The sequence below is a fragment of the Sciurus vulgaris genome, assembly GCF_902686455.1.
Source record: "Sciurus vulgaris genome assembly, chromosome: 18".
NCBI lineage: Eukaryota > Metazoa > Chordata > Mammalia > Rodentia > Sciuridae > Sciurus > Sciurus vulgaris.
This window is the reverse complement of record NC_136479.1, coordinates 1,887,296-1,912,666: the sequence shown is the minus strand read 5'-3', so window position 1 is coordinate 1,912,666 and position 25,371 is coordinate 1,887,296. Positions and strand designations below refer to the sequence as shown.

General features: G+C 38.8%; 1 protein-coding gene across 2 annotated transcripts in view; it reads right to left on the bottom strand.

Moving 5' to 3' along the window:
• Positions 1-25,371, bottom strand: part of LOC306649378 (ATP-binding cassette sub-family A member 17-like) — a 138,853-nt gene that overhangs the window by 101,249 nt on the left and 12,233 nt on the right. Inside the window, exons 2-8 of one of the 2 annotated variants that reach the window (XM_079120289.1) lie at positions 13,229-13,310; positions 12,388-12,649; positions 8,023-8,150; positions 6,667-6,829; positions 3,353-3,612; positions 1,484-1,600; positions 56-173 (exon numbers count right to left, since the gene is read on the bottom strand). In XM_079120289.1, coding sequence (XP_078976415.1) covers positions 56-173; positions 1,484-1,600; positions 3,353-3,612; positions 6,667-6,829; positions 8,023-8,150; positions 12,388-12,649; positions 13,229-13,282 — 1,102 coding nt within the window. In that variant the 5' untranslated portion in view covers positions 13,283-13,310. The remainder of the gene's footprint in view (positions 1-55; positions 174-1,483; positions 1,601-3,352; positions 3,613-6,666; positions 6,830-8,022; positions 8,151-12,387; positions 12,650-13,228; positions 13,311-25,371) is intronic. The other variant, XM_079120290.1, reaches the window with a different exon arrangement.

The following is a 25,371-nucleotide window of genomic DNA, read 5'->3' as shown; positions in this document are numbered from 1 at the left end:
GCTTCCAGAAAAAGAAGTCAAACACCCTCTGACAGAAAATTGTATCAGAACTCACCTCTTTGGAAGAATGTGCTGATCATGAATGCAAAGAAAATTGTAGCAATTGCAAAACACATGAGAAAAACAAATATCAGACTAGGATCACTATTCTTGAACACAGCCACATTTTCCACCTACAAAATAATCCACAGACATACAGTCTGTACAGGGAAAGAACATGGTGGAAACATAAAGTGCCTCATAAAACACTGCACAAAATATTTTTAAAATTCAAGATTATCTTAAAGTAAACAATACACATAGTTTTGTGTGTGTGGCCCTGGAGATCAAACTCAGGGGTGCTCGACCACTGAGCTACATTCTGACAGCTTTTTATTTTTTGTTTTGAGACAGAGTCTTGCTAAGTTGCCAAGGCTGGCCTGGAACTTGCCAACCTCTGGCCTCAACCTCCCAAATTGCTGAGATTACAGGTATGTGCCATCACACCTGGGTTATACTAGATTTTCAAGACTGATATTTGGTCAGCATCCTCTATGATTTACAAATTATGCTGTGTACGTGTATCTTTTCTTGGAAGGCATAGGGTTGGATTTAAATTTGTTTTTTAGCACTAGGGATTGAACCCAGAGGTGCTTTACCACTGAGCTACACCCTCAGTCTTTTTTCTTTTAGTTTGAGACAAGGTCTTGCTAAGTTGCTGAAGGACTCAACTGCTGAGGCTGGCCTCAAACTTGGGATCCTCCTGGGTCGCTGGAATTACAGGTATGTGCCAGTGCACCCGGTTGGATTTAATTTTTAATCCAATGTGGATGTTTGTTTCTTTTAATAAACTTAACCCATTTGTTATTATCATTATAACAGATAAGTTTGGTATTTCTTTTGATACCTTATATCCTATTTGGTATAATACCTTTTTCATGTTTTTCGGGCTATTTTCATTGTTTCCTATATTTTGCTAAATATTTTGGGTTTTCTTGCCTTCCTTTGCCCATACTGACATAATTTTAGCAACTTAGGAGGTAAATTTTCATACATCCAAATAGTGGGTTATAATTCATTCAATCATTAAATGCAAATTGGCAAAATTTCATTGACTGTGTAAGAGGGAAAAAATCCATAATGTAAAAAAAAATGGATGTAAAACAAAGTTTTTATCATTTACAATAACTATTATCAATTATTTGTGAAGTATGAAATTTGTATTATTTTAAAGTTTAACAAAGTACATTTTTGGGCATTCTACTTTACTAATGAAATTAGCCACACCCATGTTACACTGCTTGAAGACCAAGGAACTCAAAGGAGGGCAAAGTTCTTCCCAGTCCTAAAGACTCCAACTGCTTAATTCCCCAAAGTTTCAGTGAACACCACCATGTATCAATGTGAGGTTTGTGAGGTTTTTCAAGTAGTCAATAACCCACCACACCACATTTCTCTCCCACCCATTCACAGATTAGCACGTCCTAAAGAACAAGACAGGTACCTTTGTGCAGAAGAGAATGGTCATGACAGAAACAGCAATGAAGACAGAAATGAAGAACATGATGAACCAAGCAACCCAGTGCAGCCAGCTGTTCAATCCCATCATATACATATACTCCTAGAAAAAAGCACAAGACCTAGACATTACACAGACCAGTGCTCAGTCCTATCTGGTCTGACTCATCAGTCTGTTATAAAGACCTGAGCAGACTGAAATTAGGTGTCAGGAGCTTGTACTGGAAAGGGGAGGTTAGTGGAGGCTGATGGCAGACCATGTGAGCTGGAAAGAAGAGTAGAAACCAGTGAGTGAAGTGGTATTAATCTGGCTTGGATGTGGTAGAGTAGGCCTTGTATTAAAATTATTCCCCTTTAGTAATGGTAAGTATACTGTTGAATAGTTCATTTATTGAATGCCCTCTGTGAGTAGCTTCTATGGCCTTCCTATATGTCCTAATTTTTAAATTCTGCTGGTGATTCTTTTTGTTTTTCAAAAGCATTATTTAACCTTCATTCATCTAAAGAACTGACTCAAACGTAAAAGAGAAAACACACGACCAATTCAATGACTGAAGTGCAAACATTTGATGTTTACCAGCACTCCACAAGTTTGTTGCTGAAGTAAGTGAACAAATTGGGAAGGTCAAACTCCATCTCATATCTGGAAACTAAAAGGGGATGCTGTCCACACACTGGGCGCTCCTAGTTCCCCAGGGGACTTTTAGCAGGTGCAAAGCTGGGTGGAGAGCCTGCCTGCTAGCTCACTTTCTCACTACCACCCATGGCGGCAGAAAAGGCGGCTTGCCTTCCTGCTACCCTAGAGTGGAGCCCATGTACTGCCACTAGCAGCCCCAAAAGGCACTTCAGTTGGTCTTTGCTCCTTCAACTGACTACCCAAGATAAAGCAGGCCAGAGAAGGCAATTTTCCAGCTATAATGTCATCAGTGAGGCCAAAGAATGCTCAGGGAGACACTGGCAATCTTTTTTAGCTGTAGACGGACACATACCTTTATTTTATTTATTTATTTTCATATGGTGCTAATGATCAAACCCAGTGCCCCACAAGTGCTAGGCTACCATTGAGCTACAACCCCAACCCCCTGGCAGTCTTTTTTTAGTACAGAGTTGTAAGAATAAGTAGAAGCAGCAAATTTAAGAGTAAGAAGTTTTTTTTAAAAAAAGAGCAGAAGCCAGGCATGGTGACACACACCTGGAATCCCAATAACTTGGGAAAATAAAGTAGGAGGATCCCAAGTTCAAGTCCAGCCTAAACAATTTAGCAAAACTCTGTCTTGGAAAAAGGACTGGTTCAATCCCAAGTACCAAAAATAAATAAATAAATAAATAAATAAATAAATAAATAAAATAAAAAGAGCAGAAAGCAAGATGAGAATAAAGAGTAGAGCAAACAATGGGGAACAGGCAAACAGAAAAGTGTAGGAAGCAAGAAACACTGGGTATTTCATGAGAAACTCAAGACCAACCCTGTCTTAATTGATGTCTTCCTTGGAGGATGCTTCCATCCACTCTGCCTTGAAATGAGAAGGAGTTAATTGTGGATGACCATTCCTTTAAACAAGCATCCTCTGAACATCTTCCTCATGGGAGGCAGTATGCTAGCCAACCAGGATATACAAGGCTGGACATTCCCAGGCTAAAAGCAAGGATTCCTGAAATAACAACGAATGGCACTCTCTAAACTGCAAGTAGGTTAAAAAATATGAACATAGTTTCAATTCACCTGGGAGTTCACTTTGACACCTAAGCAACTTCTTAACTGCTTGGGCCTCATTCCTTTTCTGACCAGTTTTCACAATCAGCTCCGCACATCCCAGGCCCAGGGCAGCCACCCATCTGATGCAAATGGTGTTACCTTCAGTTTTCTCTCTTTCTCCAGTAAGACAGTGTTGATGATGATGAGCTGAATGCAGATAAAGCTGAGCATGAGGAAGAGTGGAAACTCATTCTGAAGGACCAGGAAGAACCCGTCCTGAATATGGGGTCCATGCGGGAACCTCTGCAAGAGCACACTGAGCCTCTCAAACATGTCAGTTGATGCGTTGTGAGCATGGTGCTGCATGATGGCTTTGTCCACAGCATGCTGTATGCCCAGGAAGCCTTCTTTGTAGTATCCTACAAGAAAATGAGATACCAAGCATAAGACATTAAGAAAGACTGAAGATGTGAAACAAGTGACGATTCAGACGGATCATGGCTAGCCATGCAGAGACAGACGATGGCAGAAAGCATTCCTCTAGCCTTCATGCTACCATTCAGAGTAAAGAGAGGGGCTACCACGGAGCCCCTAGACTGAGATGATGGCCTGTCTGATTAGAACGGAATACAGGAATCCTGAGTTGACAAAACAAGGAATGTCACCCATAAGAGCCTCCCGGGTCGGGGGCACATCTTCTCCCTTTGTCCTCAAGGTCTGGGAAATGGGGTTCTTGTTCTGCAGTTTCGATCATCCAGCAGAATAGTTAAAGCATTTAAAAGACAGCCTGTCTGACCTATTGTGACCTGTTTCTTAGTTGTCACTACTAACTGCCTAGTCCAAGGATTAAGTTTCTGAATTTTGCTGCCAAGCCTCAAAAACTGTCCTTACCACAAGAAACCCTCATTTCAACCTAGTGTAGTGTACCAGGGTCATCTTTCAGGAAAAACAGGTTGAAAGATAAATCTCCAAGAAGTAATGACCAGCCTTCCATATGGGCAGAGCCAAGGGGGGTATGTTAGCCCTGTAGTGGAAGTGACTTTTCTAGACATAGGCAGACCTAGATCTGTCAGGATGGAAAAGGGAGGGGCAAATCACCAGTAATATAGTCGGGAAATAGCTTTGCATTCTTGGTTATATGTAGAAATATTTTCACTACAGAACTGCTGAATCTTTTCTAGAATCACATGAAACTGTTAAGTACTTAGATTTGGGTTCTCACATGGTGGGCATGCAAGTCCAAGACTTCAAGCCAATTATGTGGTCATTGTAAAATGAGGTGCAGATTATCAACTAATTTTTTTGCCCCCTCCTCCTCCCATCAACTAATTGTTTTAAGAACAGTTATTTTCCTAAAAGGTGTTCGTCCTGAATCTCACAGAAAGAGGGAAACCAAAAAAATCTAAAGTGAATTAGAGACCATGAGTCATTCACAAAAGAACTGGATCCTGGACTCTAACAGGAATTTGATGTTTACTGTGAAGGACAGAGGCTGAAGAGACCTCCGTGATTGTTCAGCTACTTGTCCAGAAGCCTGGGGTTACAGAAAGGAGAGCTGGGGGCTGCAATGGTGCAGGTAGGCTCAGACAAATTAGGTATCAAGTAAGAGCATCTGTTCTGTCAGACAGTTAGACCCCTTTCCACAGCAGAGAGCAGGGGTTGCCAGAGTAAAAGGTCAGCATGAATTCCCACAGAGAGAGGACTAAAGCACCCAGGGATCATGGCCCAGATTTAGAACCACGCACCATCCCTTGGGACAAATAGGAGCTCCTGGAAACAAACACAGACCCTTTGGTTTCAATGTTCTGTTAGCTTACCTGAGCAAGACGGGAATAGGGGGTGGCTTTCCCAGGCTAAGGTTCCTGGGAATGGATATGAGCATGGTCAGTCAAGATCATGTGGCCTAGAAGAGGAAACTGGTGTTCTTGCACCAGTAGTTGGGATAGGGCAGGAGGGCAGAAAAAGAATTAAGGAAAGATCTAAAATATCAGTCAGAGTGAATAAAATAAAAATGAAGTATCAATCAATGCAGAGGCTAGGCACAGTTCAGAGATTCTGGAGACAGAGCTGGGAAGTAGCCTCCAAAGCAGGAACAGAATATTTAGAGCTGCACAGGCAGGCATGAAGCCTTGCAACAGTAAAGAAAAGTTGTGTTCTGTTCCTCCTTTATTAAACTGAATGGAAAAGATTAAACACAAAGGACATATTTAGTGGAAAGAGGCACATTCGACATGGATAAATGGAACGTATGTTGAACAGGATATGCATTAAAAAAGAACATCCTGGGGGTGTAACTCAGTGGTACACTTGGCTAGCACTTGTAAGGCCCAGGGTTTGATCCCCAACACAAAAAAAAAAAAAAAAAAAAAAAAAAAGAAGAAAAAGAAGGAAGAGGAGGAAGAGGAGAGGGAGGGAAGGAGGGAAGGAAGGAAAGAAGGGGGAGGAGAAGGGAGGGAGGGAAAGGGAGAGAGAGAGAGAGAAAGAAGAAAGAAAGAAAAGAAAGAGAGCGAGCAGGAGTGGCACTTACAGGTGAAAAGGAAAGCTTATGTTTGTAAAGGTCAGATCACTTCTTCCCCATGATGATGGATATGTCACCCCTACACTGACTACCCACTGGTAACACCAGTGGTCCCACTCTGTCCCTGACGTCTTCTGCCCAAGACACACAGACAAAACCTGCAGGTGTTCAGCAGGCTACTCAGAAGCTGCAGGGACCAGGAGGCTCTGCCCCAGTGCCTCAAGTAAGTGGTTGTGTCTGCTAAGTTCCCTCACTTAGACTGAGTTCTGGTCCCTCATCACACCACTGCAGGAAGGCTAATGTGACACAGAGGATATGGGAATATTGGGTTCTCCAACCTTGGGGATCAATTTCCTGGCAGTAGCCTCTGGAGCTACCATTGCATCAAGATAAATTCCCATGGGGCTTGAGTTGGTTCAGTGGTAGAGAGCTTGCCTGGCATGTGTGAAGCACTGGGTTCTATCTTCAGCAGCACATAAATAAAAAATCAAGGTACTGTGTCCATCTACAACTAAAAAATTATTAAAAAAAAAGGATAAATTCCCATACAATGCTCTGGGAGCTTTAACATCTTTTTTAGGCCACCTAAATGGTAGTCTGCACAGAGCAATAGCAAACATTTTTTTTAAACAGAAAAGTTGATATATACAGAAACCTAGGAAAGGGACTCATACTCCTTGTCCATGTAAAATGCTTCCATCTTCCTTCAAACAATATAATTACATGCATAGCTTACATGTAAGCATGTTATATGTATATGTTTTAACTTATATGTAACAAGTTACTGAATGCCACATTTTCAAATGCAAACTCCTTCCACTACTTCCTAAGTGTAAAGCCAATTAATAAGCATTCAGGCAGCAAAACAACAACAAAAATAGCATCACAAATATGTGCCATAGGGCAAGAGTGGCTGTACTCATGGTAGCTCACACAAGCTTCTGGGTTTCCTCACCAGGGATTCCACCATCAGTAAATGCAAATTCCCGGGGTTCTTGGCTTAGGTTAGGAGGATAAAGAAAGGATGTACACCAGCCTTCTAAGTCCTCTTTAAAAAACATATGCTTCAATGATGCAAAGTTCCTCTGAATATAACTGAAGCGCAAGTTATACTTAACCTACAAAGTATAAAGAGAAAACAAATTTGGTCACAACATCTTGAAATTCAGCAATGGCAAAACAAAGCAAAGCTGGACTTGACAGTGGCTGTGATTGGAGGAAAGGCCCACGATGTCACTCCTGGGACCAACCACACAGCTTTCCCTCAAGCAGGTCTTTCCTGCTTTCTACACAAATTATTCCTGGGACTGTCCTGGGGAAAAGATAATAGGGTACTGAACACTCTGGAGCCAGTCCTCCGGACCTAAGCTCAAAATCCCCTAAAGAAGAAACAGGCTACCCTGGGCAAGTTTCTTTATGCTTCAGTTTCCTCATCAGTAAAATGGGGATGCTATTATCAGCCCCTATCTTATAAACTGATGTAGGTTTATATGAAATGGTGTCTCCAATGTGCATGGCATTAATAAGTATTCCTAGTTATTTTAATCATTAGATAGATCATATAGCACAAAAGCGATGCATGAGTAATTTTCCCATTCTAAAACATTAAAGATTCAAATGTTTAATGCACAGTTTTTTCCTTAAACACACACAGACACCTACCATATCTGAAGTGAGATTAGTAATAATGACAAAATAACTAATCTTCCTGGAAGACTCCTGTTTCAGGGTCCTTTCTAAGTGCTTTACAGGCATAAACCTATTTCATTCTCACAACAACCCTGTATGTAAGGCACTAATTATAACCCCACTAGACCAGTAAGGATGCTGAGTTCCCGAGGTTGCACCACTAACAAGGTACAGAGCTGGGATTGAGTTTTATGTAGCCTAGCGTTGGAGCCCACTTCTATAATTAAGTAGTTGAACACGTCATCCAGCATTGTAAGGACAGAAGTTTGCTCAGAATAAACTCTCTCTTGGCTCCGTGTCAAAGTGCTTGCCTAGCACGTGTGAGGCGCTGGGTTCCATCCTCAGCACCACATAAAAATACATAAAATGAAGGTATTGTGTCTACCTACAACTAAAAAAAAATTTTAAAAAGAATAAACTCTCTCTTTTAAAGAATCTAAAAACCAAAAGAGATCTCAAAGACCAGATGGTAAAATGTGAAACACAGAAGCATTCTCTCATCAACTCTGGAAATATGATGGCAAAGCTACCATAGAGAAAAGCAGAGGAACAAATAAGCTTGATTAACCCAGGTTCCAGGTAGAGTCACAAAAGAAGTTTGTTACAGAAAAGATTTTCTTACCGCAAGTGGCAAAGGTTCCTTGCTGTCATTGAAGTTATGATCAAAAACAATTCCTACCAATATGTAGAAAGCTTTGGGATCATTAATTATGTAACTTTCAAATGAAGATTCTGAAGGAAAGCCTAGAACTATAGAAAGAAAAATCCAATTAGTGAGCAGCTGAGTGTGCAGGCAAATGCTACCTACTCCCCTTCTCTACCCAAGTAGATGTAAGATGTCAGTATACTTCTCCATTCACTCACTCACTTTGCAAACAGAAACAAAGAAATAAAAAGGTGAGGAATACAAGAGACATGAATTTGATTAATCAGGTCAGAACTAGAACTGGGAATTTTGCAATCCCAGGAAATGCTAGCAAGTGTCCTGAGACCTCATGCTAAGGAAGGGAGAGAGAGAATTAAGTCCTGTAAGTAACTAGAGACCTGGGTCAAGCCTGATGGTTTGTTTGTTAAAAGAATGATTTTTAATTCTTGTAGGAACTTTAAGTTCCATTTCATCCTTTCAAGTCTTGTTTATAACCTGAGTTTTACATGTTATTTAATTTTTCTTTTCTAGAAATGTTTGCTCCATCCCCAGTTCAATCTGCTAGGTGACTGTAGTGACATACTACCTACAAATATGTTTAGTTTTTGAACCAAGTAAAATAGTGATTTTATAATTTGAGCCTAATAATTCTATTAGCTGAAATCTTCTAGTTCTATTTGTGCTCTCTGTTACCCTTTATGTCATTTCCTGGTGCATTTGCTCACTGACCTTAAAACATTTGTGGGACTAGGGGTCGGGGTGGGGGGATGTCTTCTTTGAGATACAGAATAAGAAGAAAACTTAAATTGCTTCTCTGTCTTGAGTCCCACTTCACAATGTGAGGGTTTTTTTTTTTTCTTTTTTTACACTTTCATTCCTTTTTTTCCCCCTATTTTTTTCTCCTCCAACTGCCTTTTGTAGCTCTTTGAATCTGAGCTACAAGTCTCAGGATTGGGCTGTCCTTGCTGAGTTCCAAGGCAACTGTCCTTGCTGAGTTCCAAGGCAACTTTCCTGCTGATCCTCAGGGGTAGGATTGGAACATGTTTACTTCTACTTTACATTAGAGATGTAGGTCTTTTGGGTCCTAGCTTTATGGGGAGATAGTCTCCTATTTGACACTCCACCTTAAATGAGCTTTAACTTTTTCTTCTTTCCTCTGCGCCTTACAAGGCGATGAAAACTAGTTCAATTTTCCCTAGTATGATGCATGTTTCATCAAAAGCAATTTAGGGCCTCCACTGATCTCTTTGGGTTCTTTCTTTCATATAGATATTTTTATGTAGGAAATTATCTAACAAGTTGGAAATACATTCACAACATGGTTAAAAAAAGGCAGACGATAAAACTGTTCATACAATAAGATCCTATTTTTATGTATTTACATGGTCAGAAAAAGGGTAAGAAGGGTGTCCACCAAGATATTATATAAGGAGTAAATTTATTCAAATTTATTTATTTATTTCAAATATGGACAGATAGATAGGCACAGATGTTCTTCTGTTTCCATAGCCTTATTTAGGTCATTTATTTATTTATTTATTTTTGCTCTATTGCCCAGGCAGACTTTGAACTCATGAACTCAAGTGATTCCCCCACCTCAGCCTTCCAGTAGCTAGGACTACGAGTGTGTGCCACCACACCTGGCTTAAGTTTCTTTTTAAACGCACACATACACATATACACAATTAAATTGTGAAAATTATCAGATACATATGAAGGTATCCAAAACACAAGTACTCAGTTTAATAATAAACAGTTATAAAATTAACACTCAAGTAATCATTCCTTAGATCAAAAGATAAAATACTTTTACCCTAGATTTTTTTGTCTAGCTAGTTCCTGACTTTAGTTCTTTAATGCTTTCAAGAACATATTTCTAGTTTTTATCCAGCACTTACTTTTCAACTGGAGGGCTGAGCCAAATGAGCTAGTCCACCATATTACCAGATAGAATGGCAACAACCTCTTTCTCAGACATTTCCAGGAAAAATCTCATGTTTCCTTGACTCTCACTAAACATGCCTCCTTGACAGATCAACCATGCAAGGGACTGCAAAGTGCAGATTGGTTACATGATCTATCCCAAGCCCAGAGTGCAGTCTATAGCAATGAAAAACAGGTTGAGAGTGGGAGAGGGTTCAGATCCTCAGAGAGAAACAGGCTGTAGGAGGAAAACCAAAGCTGAGGTCCACCACACATTGGAAAGGATCATCAGACTGTTATCTGTCATTAGTGTGAAGGATTTTCTTAGGAGATGGAATAAAAAAAATTTATTTTTATCCAAACTTTGTCTTTTGTATTGTATGAAATTTCCAGTACAAGGAGTTTCTGTATTTACTGTAAGTTTCAAGGTACTGAAGATTTTTTTTAAAAGCCATAAAAATAAATCCCAATTCATAAAAAAATTCTGGGAAGTGGGACTTGGGATTGGGAACATAACTCTATAATTAACATCATACCATTTCATGTACCACATCTGTGATAAGGAGAGCAGTGAGAAAGGAAGACAGTTGTTCAGGGGACACAAAGTGAGTAGAACAGGGAAGCAGAAACACAAGACACACCATCCCAGGATGCAAAGAAGAGGACTGCAAAAAAGAAGTATTTGGACAGACCCTGTTGCATAGCCAGACAGAGAATGGAGACTGGAAAGGAAGTCCCAGATTTAGCAATTAGCAAGACCCTGATGACATTTTCTTAGCAGATACCAGCCTAGTACTGAGGGCAAAACACAGATTATAATAGGTTACTAAGTGAGTGGGAAGTAATAAAATAGAAATAATTTCCAAGACATTCATCAGAGGAAAAATAAATTGCCTGAAGAAGGATCTTAAAGGGGAGAGAAAACAGGAAATGTTTCCTTCTGAAGTGGAGGTGACAGGCTTATTTCAAAGTCAGGGGGAAATCCACACAGATGGAAACACTTCTCTGGAGGGAGAAGGTATTCACTGAGAAAGGTCCAAAAGAGGTAGGAGGGCTTCTGACTAATTACTTCTAACTCCAAAATGTATCTTGAATTCAACTCTGTATCTCCATCTCCCCAGTTCAAGCTATCAGATCTTTTAAATCAAATTACATCACATAATTTTCAAAATTAAAATTTTTAAATTTAAATATCTTCTAAAACAAAGTTACCTTAAAACCCCTTGGATGGCTGCCTTTTGCAAGTACAACACAGCCTACAAGACTTAGAATTAGTGGTTCCTACTAACTTCTTAAACCTCAGCTCAAGCCAGTCTCTCTCCATGTATTCCAGCTGGTTTGCTAACTTTGGGATCTCCAATATTTCACTACTTGCTTCCTCACTGCTTGCTGCTCCCTTAACTGAATAGCCCCTTACTCCTGAAACCTCTTACCTTCCCACTGTGTCTTACTAGTACACCTCCCAAGAGAAGATTTCTCTGTCTTCAAAATCTCCTAATCTCATCTTTGTAAGGGAACTAAATTAGAATAGTATTTTCGCATACTAGGCACACAAAGCACAACTTTCTAAACAGTGGTTCCACACATTTTAACAATGAGGGTCTTTAAAAGAATGTTCCCCTTGAGTGGCCCTAGAGCTGAGAGGAGCAATCTTCCTTTTCACTTTATATCCTATGTATTATTAGAATATTTACACCCAGCACTGCAAAAAATAAATAAATAAATATTATATATATATATATGCTATCATAAAAAATATTCTACTATCAACAGTAATTTTGAAAAAAATTATACTGTGGTTCACATTTGGAAAAATTGTATATACTAACTGCATTAATTTGTTAATCAATATTTACTGGGCACCTACTATGGTTACTAGGCACTGTAATAGGTATGGTGGTGAACAAAACAGACAGGGTTCTTCATCCTTGCAGGGGTGGAGTCTAGTGGCAAAGGAAGGTAATACACAGAAAGCAAGTGAGTATGGAATTAAACATTCATGTAAATGCTAAGAAAATGACCAACAGAATTCTGTGAAGGGGAATAAGGCAGAGGTGAGAAACCAAAAACCTGCTCATCTACCTTCCTAAGCATTGTTTCACCTGAAACCTGAAGGTAATAGAGAGTAGCTCCCAGGAAGGGCTAGAGCAAAATAATAGGGTCATGATAGTTAAAAATACTTAACATTTAACACTTTGATTACCCTTGAAGCCTCATGATATAATTATCTGTCTCCAGTGTGTTTTCTGAAATAATAAAAATGTATCATTAACAGTTTTCCTCCAACTACCACCTGTGTATGCTCTTTAGGATTCGGAGACCTCGGATTTAGAATTCTTCTGTAAGCAGAACGCTCAGAAAACTGTTCCACACTATGTAAAAATACCCTCCCTATCCTTACCCCACCTTATGTCTAACCTTCAAACTCAACGTCAAAGGTATCTTCCACCAATTCAGTGAGAGCCTTCAAAGTCTCACTTTTGGAAGGGATATAAACTAGTTGAAATTTATTTTTCACAGGAAACTGATCGAAGAAGTCTGGCAGTGAACTGATATCAATTGCACTGTAATTAGTAGAAGCTCTTTTTTTTGGCACGCTATTAAAACGAAGATACAAAACAACTGCAGAAAATAGTAATGGCATCAAGACTTCAAGCACTGTTACCAGAGTCCTCCGCTTCTAAAATGAAAACAAAAGTTACGGGTTAACTCAAAATCACTGGGTAAGTCTCTATTAAGGATAATGTTCTTCCATTGAAAATCCTTTCATGCTGTAATTCCAGTGTCTCAGGAGGCGGAGGCAGGAGAATCTCGACTTCAAAGTCAGCCTCTGTAAATTAGGAAGGCCCTAAGAAACTCAGCGAGACCCTGTCTCTAAGTAAAACATAAAAAAGGACTGTGGATGTGGTCCCTGGGTTCAATACCTGGTACTCAAAAAAGAAAAAAAAAAAATATTTTCGTTTCTTCTAGTCTCCCTGTACAACAAACGGGGCGAGGAGAGAATACAGAATGATAGTTTAATAGTAACATCTCTATCTACCTTTTCTACAACACCACTGGCTGGAAATCAGTGACAGTAATGTCATCTTTAATAATGAGGGTTTACAGAATTCCTATGGAAACATGACTCGTCTGCAGAATAGTGCCCCTTTACAACCAAAGTTCTTCATGTTTCTTTAACCCATTATTAGTAACCAATTAACATAAACATTCAGTCACTCCCAAGGACTGACATCCCACCATGAATAACTATACCCACCTTTAAGATGAAATTCTTCCAGAGAAGAAGTTTTAATTTCTTGAACACTGCCATTTTTCCAGCTTAAGGGGAAGGCTCACCACTAGTCAGGAAACAAATGGGAGAAATGTTATGTGTAATGCAAGAATACTAAGAGGTACTCTTACATCCTTGAACAACCTTCTTGTGGGCTTTCAGAGCATCATGCTGGCTGCTATTCCTCCTACCTTTCCAGTTGTTCCTTGTCAGTCTTTTTGACTGCTTCTTCCTCCTCTGCCCAGTCCTCACAGGGCTCAGCTTGGGGACTTGTTTCAGTAACACTCCTTAAGTGACCTAACTCAGCCCAGGGTTAGGATCCAACTTCATGCTGATGTCTTCTATATCTGTACATCCAGCCTGCACCTTGCCTTACGCTGTTTCCAATTATCCAGTTGCCTGCTTGACATCCCGTGTTTCCTCTCAAAACTGACCTGGCAAACTTTGCTATTCATATTCCTCCTAAAATAGGCCATCCCACAGTCTTCCTCACCTCAGTTCATCTCAGTTCTACTCTTTGAGTTACACAGGGTTATTCTTGGCTTTCCTCTCCCTTTCACAGCCCAAGCCCAGTCCTCGGCAAATCTGCCTCTACCTTTGAAATGCTCCGAGAGTTCAACCCCTTTCACCACCTCTGCCTCTTATCATCCCTTGCCTGGATTTCTGCATTAGCCCTGCAGTGGCATCATTGTATCTGCCCTCATCACTTTGATATCCTTTTCCATGCTGCATCAAGAGCAGCCGTGCAGTCAGATCATGTCTACTCCTCTGCTCAAAACTCTTCAACGGCCCCAATTTCTCTCCAAGGAAAAGCCCTGCCTTACAATGGCCTACAAAGTTCTGAGAGATTGAGTTCCTGCTGGTGTTCTCACTTATCTACTCTCTTCTACTTCCCTTCCCTTCCCTTCCTCCTTCTCCTGATCCTGTCAAGTTCCAGATGCTGTTCCTAAACACCCCAAAACACTTCTGCTGCCACATTGGGATTTCCTCTGCCAGGTACAAAGACACACTTCTTTCCTGTGTTGGCATGGCCACCTCTTTATTCAAAAGTCACTTTCTCATTGAAGCCTTTCTTGACAATCCAAAATGAAATCTCAACATCGCTAAACATTTCATACTAACTTTTTATGTTTATTCTTCTTGGCACCTTTAAGCTATTTAACATATTTATGTACTTATTTAATATTGTTTCCCTACTAGAATGCTTGTTTCATGAAGGCAGGGATTTTTTTGTCTGTTTGCTTTACCCCAGAATCCCCTGACATAAAAGCAGAGCCAGCACCTAGTAGGTGTTCAGTAAATGTTGAATTAAATAACATAGTCTTTGCAGGGTTGTGGTAAGAGAAAGAATGACAGTGAAGAGATAAAAATACTTCTGGAGCAGAAGTTTCCTTCTCTTTTCAGTCTCTTTATTTCCTAAGTGCAATACAAGCTTTGATTTTTAGAAACCATTACTATAATAAAAAAAAATGAACTTTGCTTTTCCAGAAAACATCTTTCCAGTGAGGAAATAAAAATATATACATTTTCCTCAAGTGGAAGCACCCTTGCCTTCACACATTTGCAATTAAAGCAACAGAGTTCGTGTAAATATAGGGAAAGACCCACAAAGACCTTGTTCTTGGCTGGGTGGCATCCTTTGTGTGACGCAGACAAAGTAAATGTTGAATTAAATAACTGACTAATTAACTTTCAACTTACATGTGTAGGTTCAACATTTACTTTGTCTGCGTCACACTTTTAACAATTCTGTTTTCTTAAAGACAGAAAACTGTCTCTCTCTCATAAACATGAGAATTTTAGAAGAAGCACCTTCAGGAATAAAGGCAGAGTGTACTCACTCTGATGGGAACTGGCCCCTCCACTGAACTGTCTGAAACAACTGTCTGCAGGGTGCACTAGAGATTGATTCCAAGACACCCCCTCCTTCTACAGATACCAACTACGTGGAAGCTCAAGGCCCTCATATAAAACAGCATTGTACTTGCATATAACCTACACATATCCTTCCATACTTTAGATCATCTCTAGGTTACCTATCATGTAAAAAATACAATATAAATCCTATGTAAGTGGTTAGCATGCTGCATCATTAAAGGAATGATAACAAGAAAAAGATTGTGCACATGTTCATAGAGACACAACTACCGCTGGCTGGCCTAACTACATAGTCCACAATCTATAGCTAATTGAATCAGGGGACGTGGAACCCAGGGATACTGAGGGTCAACTCTATGTGCCACTTATAAGAGTCTCACTTGAGACTCCAAACACATGAAGGTTGAAAGTGAAAGATGGAAAAAGCTTTTCCATGCAAATATAACTAAAAAAGAGCAGGCTGACTATAATACTACTTGACAAAATAGATTTTAAGCAAAAAAATAATTACAGGAGAAAAAAGACATTTTATACTGAGAAAAAGGCCAAATCTTCAATAAGATATAATGATTAATAATGATATCCTATCACTTATAGCAAAATAGAAGGAACTAGAAGATATTATGTTAAGTGAAATAAGCTAAACAATGACAAAACTGCATCTTCTCTCCTGTGTGGAAGCTAAAAGAGTTGATCTAAATGTAGAACAGTGGTTACTGGAGGTTGGGGAGTGGGGCATAAAGGGAGATCAAATAGCATTTAGCAAGTGTGACATAGTTAGATAGGAGTAATAAGTTCTAGTATTCTACAGTACAATGGGATGGCTATAGCTAGTGCATAATAATCTATCATATATTTTATAAATAACTAGAAGAGAGGAGGTTGAAGTCTCCAAACACAAAGTAATGACAAGGAGATGGAAATGTTTATTACTCTTATTTGATCTGTACATGTTGTATGTATGCACTTAAGTATCACACTGTACCTAATAAATGTGTGATTATTGTCTGTTCATAAAAAAATCCAACTGGTGTGGTGGTACATGACTGTAATCCCAGCTACTCAAGAGGCTGATGCAGGAAGACTGCAAATTTGAGGCCAGCCTTGGCAACATAGGGAGATCCTGTATTAAAATAAAATTCAATACAAAGGGCTGGAGGTGCAGTTCAGTGGTAGAGTCCATGCCTAATATGTAAGAGACTCTGAATTCAATCCTCAGTACCACACACAAAAATGTTTACAGAAATGGAAAAGTTAACTAACCTAATTTGATCATTACACATCTATTCATATATCAAGTTATCACACTGTACACCATAACTATGTACAATTACTAATTAAATTTTAAAAATAAGCATGACCGTAAAAGAAGACAAATATATGCACACCAAACAACAGAGCCCCCAAAATACGTGAAGCAAATATTGATAGAATTGAAGGGTGAAATGGACAATTCTACAATAACAGTTGGAGATCTTGAAAGAAGCACTGCAAATTTTTTTCTCTCTTTTTGTAGTAGTAGGGACCAAACCCACAAACTTGTACAGGTTAGATGAGCACCCTACCAATGAGCTTCACTCCAAGCCCTCAATACTGCAAGTTTAATAATGGATAGAACTAGACAGAAAATACAATATAATGTCTCAAACAAATGAACCACATCCAAACTACACTAAAAGGATTATGCATCATGACCAAATGGGATTTATCCCAGGAATGCAAGAATGGTTCAATATAAGAAAATCCACAGTGAATTCCACCTTTATATATCTTTAAATCACTAATTAAAAATAAATAAATGAGGGCTATGGTTGTGACTCAGTGGCAGAGTGCTTGCCTAGCATGTGTGAGGCTCTGGGTTTGAGTCTCAGCACCACATATAAAGAAAATAAAGTCCATCAACAATTTAAAAATATTTAAATAAATAAATAAATGGAAGGTGAACTGGGGACTGAAATGGAGTAAATTAAATTCCATGCAGCTATGATTATGTCAAAATGAACCCAACTTTTATTATGCACAAATAAAAGCAAAAAAGAACTTGACAAGTACATGACTTACAATGTGCATACCAATAGAAGGCACTGTTATTTGAAAAAAAATCAATCAATGTAATATATCACATCAATAGAACAACAACAAAAAATCCTACGTGATCATCTCAAAAAATGCAGAAAATGCAGTTGACAAAATCTTTTGGTGATTAAAAATATCTCAGTAAGTTAATAATATAAGATAATTCCCTAATACAATATAAGGCATTTATGATTAAACCATAGCTAATATCACAACAAACAGGAAAATACTGAAAACTTCCCTTTAATGTCAGGAATAAGACAAAGATGCCTGCTTCTACCTCTGGTATTCAACACTGTACTGCAAGTCCTAACTAGAGAATTAGGCAAAGTAAAAATTAAAATTAAAATAATGAAATGAAATGAAATAAAATAAGAATTGAAAAGGAAAAAATAAATCTATCTCTATGTACAGATCATATGACTTTGTACATAGGAAACCCAAAAATACACATGCACACACGCAGGCATGCACAAATACACATAAACTACTACAGCTAATAAACAAATTCAGCAAAGTTTCAAGGGGCAGGCTCAACACACAAAAACCAGTTGTATTTCTATACATTAGCAATGAACATCTGAAAAGAAAATTAACAATTTTTACAGTGGAATCCAAAAGAATAAAATACCTAAGAATAAAATTAGCCAGAGACAAAAGATCTGTACAATGAAAACTATAAAATTTGCTGAAAGAAACTAAAGAAGACCTAAATAAATGAGAAAACATCCCATGTTCACGGATCATGGGACTTAATATTGTCTAAATGGCAATACTCCTTGAAGAAACCTACAGATTCAATGTAAATCTTACCAAAATTCTAACAATTCTTTGAACTAGACAGAATTCATCCTCAAATTCATATGGAACTTTAAGGAACAGCAAATACAATATTAAGAAGGTAGGAGAATTCAAGATCCCTGATTTCAAAACTTACTATAAAGTTGAAAAGCGAAACTCACTAAGTAGATAGTTATTAGAAAAATGAAACTAGATACCTACGTTTCACCTTGCACGAAAGTCAAATCAAAATGGTTCAGAGACTAGGAATTAGATCAGAAATCTTGCAACTGCTAGAAGAAAACAGTCAACACTCCATCATATTGGTGCTGGTGTTGATTTCCTTAACAAGACCTCTGAAGCAAAGAAATAATACCAAGAATCAATAAGTGAAATGTCATCAAATTAAAAAGCTTCAGTAAGTGAGATGCTATCGAATTAAAAATCAATGTGGGATGCCATCATATTAAAAAGCTTCTGTACAGTGAAGGAAATGATTAAGAGCAGAGAGAGCCTACAGAATGGGGGAAAATTTTTGCCAGCTACTCCTCTAACAGGGAATTAATATCCAGAATATATATGTTAATACTCAGAATATATAAAGAACTCAAACAACTTAACACCAAAAAAAAAAATACAATCAATAAATGGGCAAAGAACTAAACTGACACTCCAAAGAAGAAACACAAATGGTCAACAAATATAGGAAAAATGTTCAGCATCTCTAGCAATCAGGGAAATGCAAATCAAAACTACAAAGATTCCATCTTGCTCTAGTTAGAATGGCAATGATCTAGAATACAAACAATAACACTGGCAGGAATATGGGGGAAAGGTACACTTGTACCTTGTTGGTGTGACTGAAGACTAGTACAATCACTCTGGAAAGCAGTATGGAGATTCCTCAAAAACTAGGAATGGAACCATCATATGAAACAGCTACCCCATTCCTCGGTATTTTCCCAAAATAACTAAAATCAGCATATTATAGCAATACATCCACCTCAATGTTTTTGGCAGCACAATTCATAATAGATAAATCATGGAATCAATCCAGATGCCTGTCAAAAGATGAAAAGATTTAAGAAATCACAATGGAATTCTACTCAGCCACAAAGAAGAATGAAATTATGGCATTTGCTGGTAAATGAATGGAAATGGTGAACAACATGCTAAGTGAAATAAGCCAGACTCAAAAACTCAAAGGTCAAATGTTTTCTCACATGTAGAAGCTAAAGTAAAGGAGGAGGACAGAATGGGATAGCATAAAGATATAGAGAAGGGGCTGGGGTCATAGCTCAGTAGTAAGGCACTTGTCTAGCACAGGTAAGGTCCTGGGTTTGATCCTCAGCACCACATAAAAATAGACAAAGTAAAGGTTAAATTCTTAAAAAAAAAAAAAAAAAAAAAAGATATAAGGAAGATCAGCAGTGTAGGAGGAGGAGATCAAGAGGCAGAATGGATGGCAATGTGGAATGAGTGATTAAAATAGCATATTATGTGCTATTATGTGCATATATAAAAATACCACAGAGAATTTCACCTTTATGTATAAGTAAAAAGAACCAATCAAAAATAAATAAATTGATGAGTGAAAGGAAGTCTAGCAGAATATTGGAAGGAGAATGTGGGAGGAGAGGGAGGACAAGAGAAAAAAGTGGGGAATCATGAACTGAAATGGAATTCCATGCCTGTATAATTTTGTCAGGATGAACCCATAATACTGTAATTAAAAGTTAAATTTTAAAAACTGGCATAAGAATTGACATATCAACCAATAAAACAGCACTGAGTGTCCATAAATAAACCCAAACATCTACAGTCAATGATATTTGACAAGGGTGCTGTCTTAATCTGTTTGAACTGATATAACAAAGTACTATAAACTGGGGAACTCATAAGCAACAGAAATTTGTCAGTTTGGAAGGCTGAGAAGGATCAAGCTACTAGCAGACTTAAGTGTCTGGCGAGGGCCCACTTTTTAGATGGCTGTCTTTTTGCTACAAACTCACATGGTAGAAGGCGGCAAAGGATCTCTCAGGTCTCTTTTTTAAGAGCAGCAATTCTGCTGGATGTGATGCCTGAAGCAGGAGGACCATAAGTGCAAGGCTACCCTGGGCAATTTAGCAACATCCTTTATCAAAATTTAAAAAAAATTTTTTTAAGGCTGAGGATGTAGCTCAGGGATAAAGGGCTTGCCTAGCATGTGTGAGGCTCTGAGTTCAATCCCAGTACTGTGGGGATAAAAGAGCTGTGTAATGGTTAATTTGAACTGTCAACTTGATTGGATTAAAAGATGCCAGTGATTAAAAGGTTTCTGTCAATGAAGGCAAGTCTAGGAATTACTGGAATGTGGGATAGGGACTAAAGTGGAGGTCCTCTCTAAGTGTGGGTAGCACCGAAAAATAGGATGGAAGCTTAGATGGAATAAAAGCTGGAAGACAAGGAAGCAGATGCAGATGTAGCTCGACTCTTCTTGAACAGGTTCTTGATTACTGCTTCAATTATTTGAGGATATCAGACTCTTCACTTTTTCACTCTACCAAAGCAGACTCTGCCAGTGACTTTCCGGGTAGTTTCCAGAAGCCTTGGTCTCAGACTAGGGTAGCACTGTTGATCCTTCTTGTTCTGGGGCTTCCACCTCTTGGACTGTGCAGCTACTGGTTCTTCCAGTTCTCTAGCCTGCTGACAGCCATTGTGGACTATCCAGCTTCTGGTCATGTAAGCCAATCTAACAAATCCTCTTTTTATAATCATACTTCCTGTTGATTCTATTTTTCTAAAGAACCTTAACTAATACAACCAGTAATTCTAATGAGAGTTCTGCTTCCATGATCTAATCACTTTCCAAAAGACCTAACTCCTAATTCCATCACCTTGCAGATTAGAATCTTAACACATGAATTTTGAGGGCACAGACATTCAGACATAGCAGGTGTCAAGACTATTTAATGGGAAAAGAATGGTCTCTTCAACAAAGAGTGTTGACCTAGCTAGATAACTAGATGCAAAAGAATGAAGTTGGGCTAAGCATAGTGGTTCATACCTACAGTCCCAGCTATTTGGAATGCTAAGGCAGGGGGATTGCTTTAATCCAGGATTTTGAGGCCAGCCTAGGTAATAGAGCAAAACCCTGACTCAAGAAAGAAACAAATTGCCAGGCACAGGGGCACATGCCTGTAACCCAGATACCAGGGTGGTTGAGGCAGGAGGATAGCAAGTTCAAAGCCAGCCGAGGCAACTTAACAAGGACCTAATCAACTTAGGGAGACCCTGTCTCAAAATAAAGAATGAAAAGGGCTGGAAATGTTTCTCAGTGGTTAAGCAACCCTGGGTTCAATTCCTGGTTCTGAAAAATGAAAAAAAAAAAAAAAAAAAAAAAAGGGCTGGGAAAGTAGCTCAGTGATAGAGCACCTGTTCATGCTTGAGGCCCAGGGTTTGCTCCTCAGCAAACACACACACACACACAGAAAAAGAATGGAAGTGGACCTTACCTCACTTCATGTACAATAATTCATTTAATGGCCTAAATATAAGACCTAAAAAACCTAGGAATGAATCTTTATAACCTCAGATTTGGCAAAGTGTTGGGGGCCAGAGGGGCGCCTGATCACATCGGCAGCGAGGAGGTTAATTGACATAAGCACACTCAGGTGATTTATCGTGCATGCACACAATGTATGCGCATGTGTTCTCAAGCACTCCTAATTGTGCCTGCTCGGACTTCTAGCATCTGGCCTAATCTTTGCGTAAGAGGCGTGGCCCTGCTCTCCGCCTCCTGGAGATGATATAAGCGCAGGCGGAGCGAGACAGAAAAAAACACAGCAGCAGCAAGCAGAAGTGGCAAACAGAAAGAAGAACACTGCAGCTAGTAGGGAAGGCGGCGGAGGGCAGATTGCAGGGCGGAGAACTGAGACGCATCACTAAAGCACCTTGGGTGGACGCACCCTTAGTTCACGGGATGCAGGGCACAGCAGTAAGAAGCAGCGGACTTTAAGGCCTACCAAGTCTCTTTTCCTCTAAGCTCTAAGCAAAGCTTGTCCTTCTCTCAGTCTCTCTCTTAAGCAAAGATTCTCAAGCAAAGTCTCTCTCCTCTCAAAGCAAGTAAACCTCATTTCCTCTATCCTCTATAAATAAACCAGCAAGAAAGCAGTGCACTAAAGAGAAAGATAGAGGTAGCTCAGTTTCCACAACCCATAAGACCCGTGCAAGTTGTTGCTGCAAGTGGTGTCAAATATCCGTGGATTTGGTACCGCAAAGAGCCAGCGACAGCAAAGGATTGTGGTACTTGGCATTAAAAGCACAAACAAGAAAATATAAAGTAGATAATGTGGACTTCATCAAAATTTAAAACCTCTGTGCATCAAAGGACATTATCAAGAAAGTGAAAATAGCTGGGCACAGTGGTGCATGCCTATAATCCCAGCAATTCAAGAGGCGAAGACAGGAGGATCCCAAGTTCAAGGCCAGCCTCAGCAGCTTGCAAGACCCCCAGTAACTTAGCTAGACCTTGTCTCAAAATAAAAAAAAATAAAAAGAACTGGGGATGCAGCTCAGTGGTAGAGTACCCCTGAGTTCAATCACTAATATAAAAAATTTTTAAATTGTATCTTTGATTAGGGGTTAATATCTAGAATGTATGAAGAACTACTACAATTCATTAACAAAAAGACAATTTTCATTTATTATTACTAGTGGTGCTGGGGATTGTGCCAGGACTTTGCACATGCTGGGCAAGCACTCTGCTAATGAACTATACCCCCAGCCCAAAAGCTCAATTTTTAAATGGGCAAAAGACATGAATAGACATTCTCCAAAGAAGATAAACAAATGGCCAACAGGCACATGAAAAGAGGTTCAATATCACTGGTCACTGGAAAAATGCAAATCAATCAGTAAAATACTCTTCATCCCACCAGGATAGCTTTAATAAAAACAATGAAAAATAAGTGTTGACAAAGATGTGGAACAATTTAAACCCATGTACATTTGGTGGGAATGTAAAATGGTGCAGATGCTATGGAAAAAGTCTGGCATTTCCTCAAAAACTTAAATAGAATACCACATGACCTAATCCCACTTAAGTATATACTTAAAAGAAATGAAAATATTATTTCCAAACAGAAACTTGGACATACATGTTTACAGCAGCATTATTAAAAATAGACAAATGGTAGAAAAACACAAATATCCATTAATGAGTGAACAGATAAAGTGTGGCTTACACATACAATGGAATATTATTCTGTCATGAAAAGGAATGAAGTACTGATATGTTCTATAACATGGGTGAAGCTTAAATTATTATTCTAGGGCTGGGGAGATAGCTCAGCTGGTAGAGTGCTTGCCTCACAAGCACAAGGCCCTGAGTTTGATCCCCAGTACTGCAAAAAAAAAAAAAAAAAAAAAATATATATATATATATATATATATATAGTATTCTAAAAGCTGGGTATGGTGGTGCATGCCTGTAATCCCAGCAACTTGGGAAGCTGAGGCAGGAAGATTGCAAGTTCAAAGCCAGTCTCAGCAACTTAGTGAGAACCTATCTCAAAATTAAAAAAATAAAGATGAGTGGGGATATGGCTCAGTGGTAAAGCACCCCTGAGTTAAATCCCCAGTACCAAAAAAACACATTTTGTTAATGAAAGAAGCCAGAACAAATGGTCACATACCGTATGATTCTGTTTATAGGACATATCCAGGATAGGTGAATCCACAGAGATAGAAGCAGATCAGAGGCTGCAAAGGTATGGGAGGAGAAGAACAAGGAATGATCGCCTAATGTTTATGAATGTTTTTGTGACAGGATAAAAAAAGTTTTAAAACTAGAGCTAGTGGTTGCAAGACATTGTGATGACATTAATACCACTGAATTGTGCACTTTAAAAAATACTTTTAATTGTAGATGAACACAATACCTTTATTTATTTTTTGTGTGGTGCTGAGGTTCGAACCCAGTGCCTCAAGTGTGCTAGGCAAGTGCTCTACCACTAAGCTATAACTCCAGTCCTGTATTGTTTACTTTTAAAACCAAGCCTGCCAACACCTTGATCTTGGGCTTATAGACTCCAGAAGTATGAGATATTTAATGTCTGTTGCTTATGTTATCCAGTCTGTGGTATTTTGTTATTACAGCCTAAGCAAACCACCACAGGTCTGCTCTGTCTCCTCATTCACCTTGGATAAGCCTCCAGATATTGCTCCGAGGGCAACAGGCCAAGCCACACCACACAAATACACTTAAAGCTTCTCTTCATACAACACCTGCTAACCATGCCATTGGCCATAGCGAATCACACAGGTATTATTTATGTAAACAGGAGATAAAACTAGCTACTCTAGTGGAAAGCACTGCAAAGCTCACCACACATCCAAACCATAAAAATGAGGTTTTAGCTCAATGGCAGTTCTAATGACAGAAAAGAAAGACAGTACCTCCCAAAACAAAAGCTAAATACAATCAAATGCTGTTTTTAAAAATATCTTGGTGGAGATTCTGCAAGGAAAAGGATCATTGTCATTGTATATGTGAGTACTGCTAGTTTACAACCACCTTTTCCCACTGATGGGAAAACATTTTTATAATGTGCTTTATTAACTCTAAATACCTTCAAAACATAGATAGTTTTATGGCAGAAGGTTTAAAATAGAAAAAGGAAACGAATGAATGATAGGTAAGGAAATAAAACTAATATAAATACAGTTGCTCCCCCGTGTCCAAAAGTGACTGGTTCCGGAAACTTCTTTAGATATACAAAACAACAGATGTTCAAATCCCTTATATAAAACGGTGTATTTGCAAATAACCTGCACACATGTACCCATATGCTTTAAATCATCTCTAGATAATTTATAATATCTTATATAGGGTAAGTGCTATGTAAATAGTTGTTATACTGTACTGCTTAAGGATAATGACAAGAAAAAAATGTTTGAGGCAGGCACAGTGACACGAGCCTATAGTCTCAGCTACTTGGGAGGCTAAGGAGTTCATGTCAGTTTGGGCAACATAGCAAGACCCTGTTCAAAAGGCGAAGAAGAGGAGGATGAAAAAAAATCTGAACACATTTGGCAAGAACGTGATTCACAGTTGGTAAAAGCCATAGTTGGTTAAATCTGCAGGTGCACAGCCTGCAGCTATAATCCACTAGCACATCTAGCCAACACAAAAAGGGAGCAAAAATACTGATAGGTTAAGTAAGAAAAAATGGGGAAAAAATGATGCATTGAAAATTAAATGCTTTATACAACTCTATACTAATACTTTTGGCAAACTACTTTGGGTGAGTTGATTAGCTAGGAAAATAGCAACTCCCACCTTATTCCAGGAAAAAAAAAAATAGAAAAAAAATGTTTCAGAGACAGAGTTTTACTATGCTGCCCAAACTGAT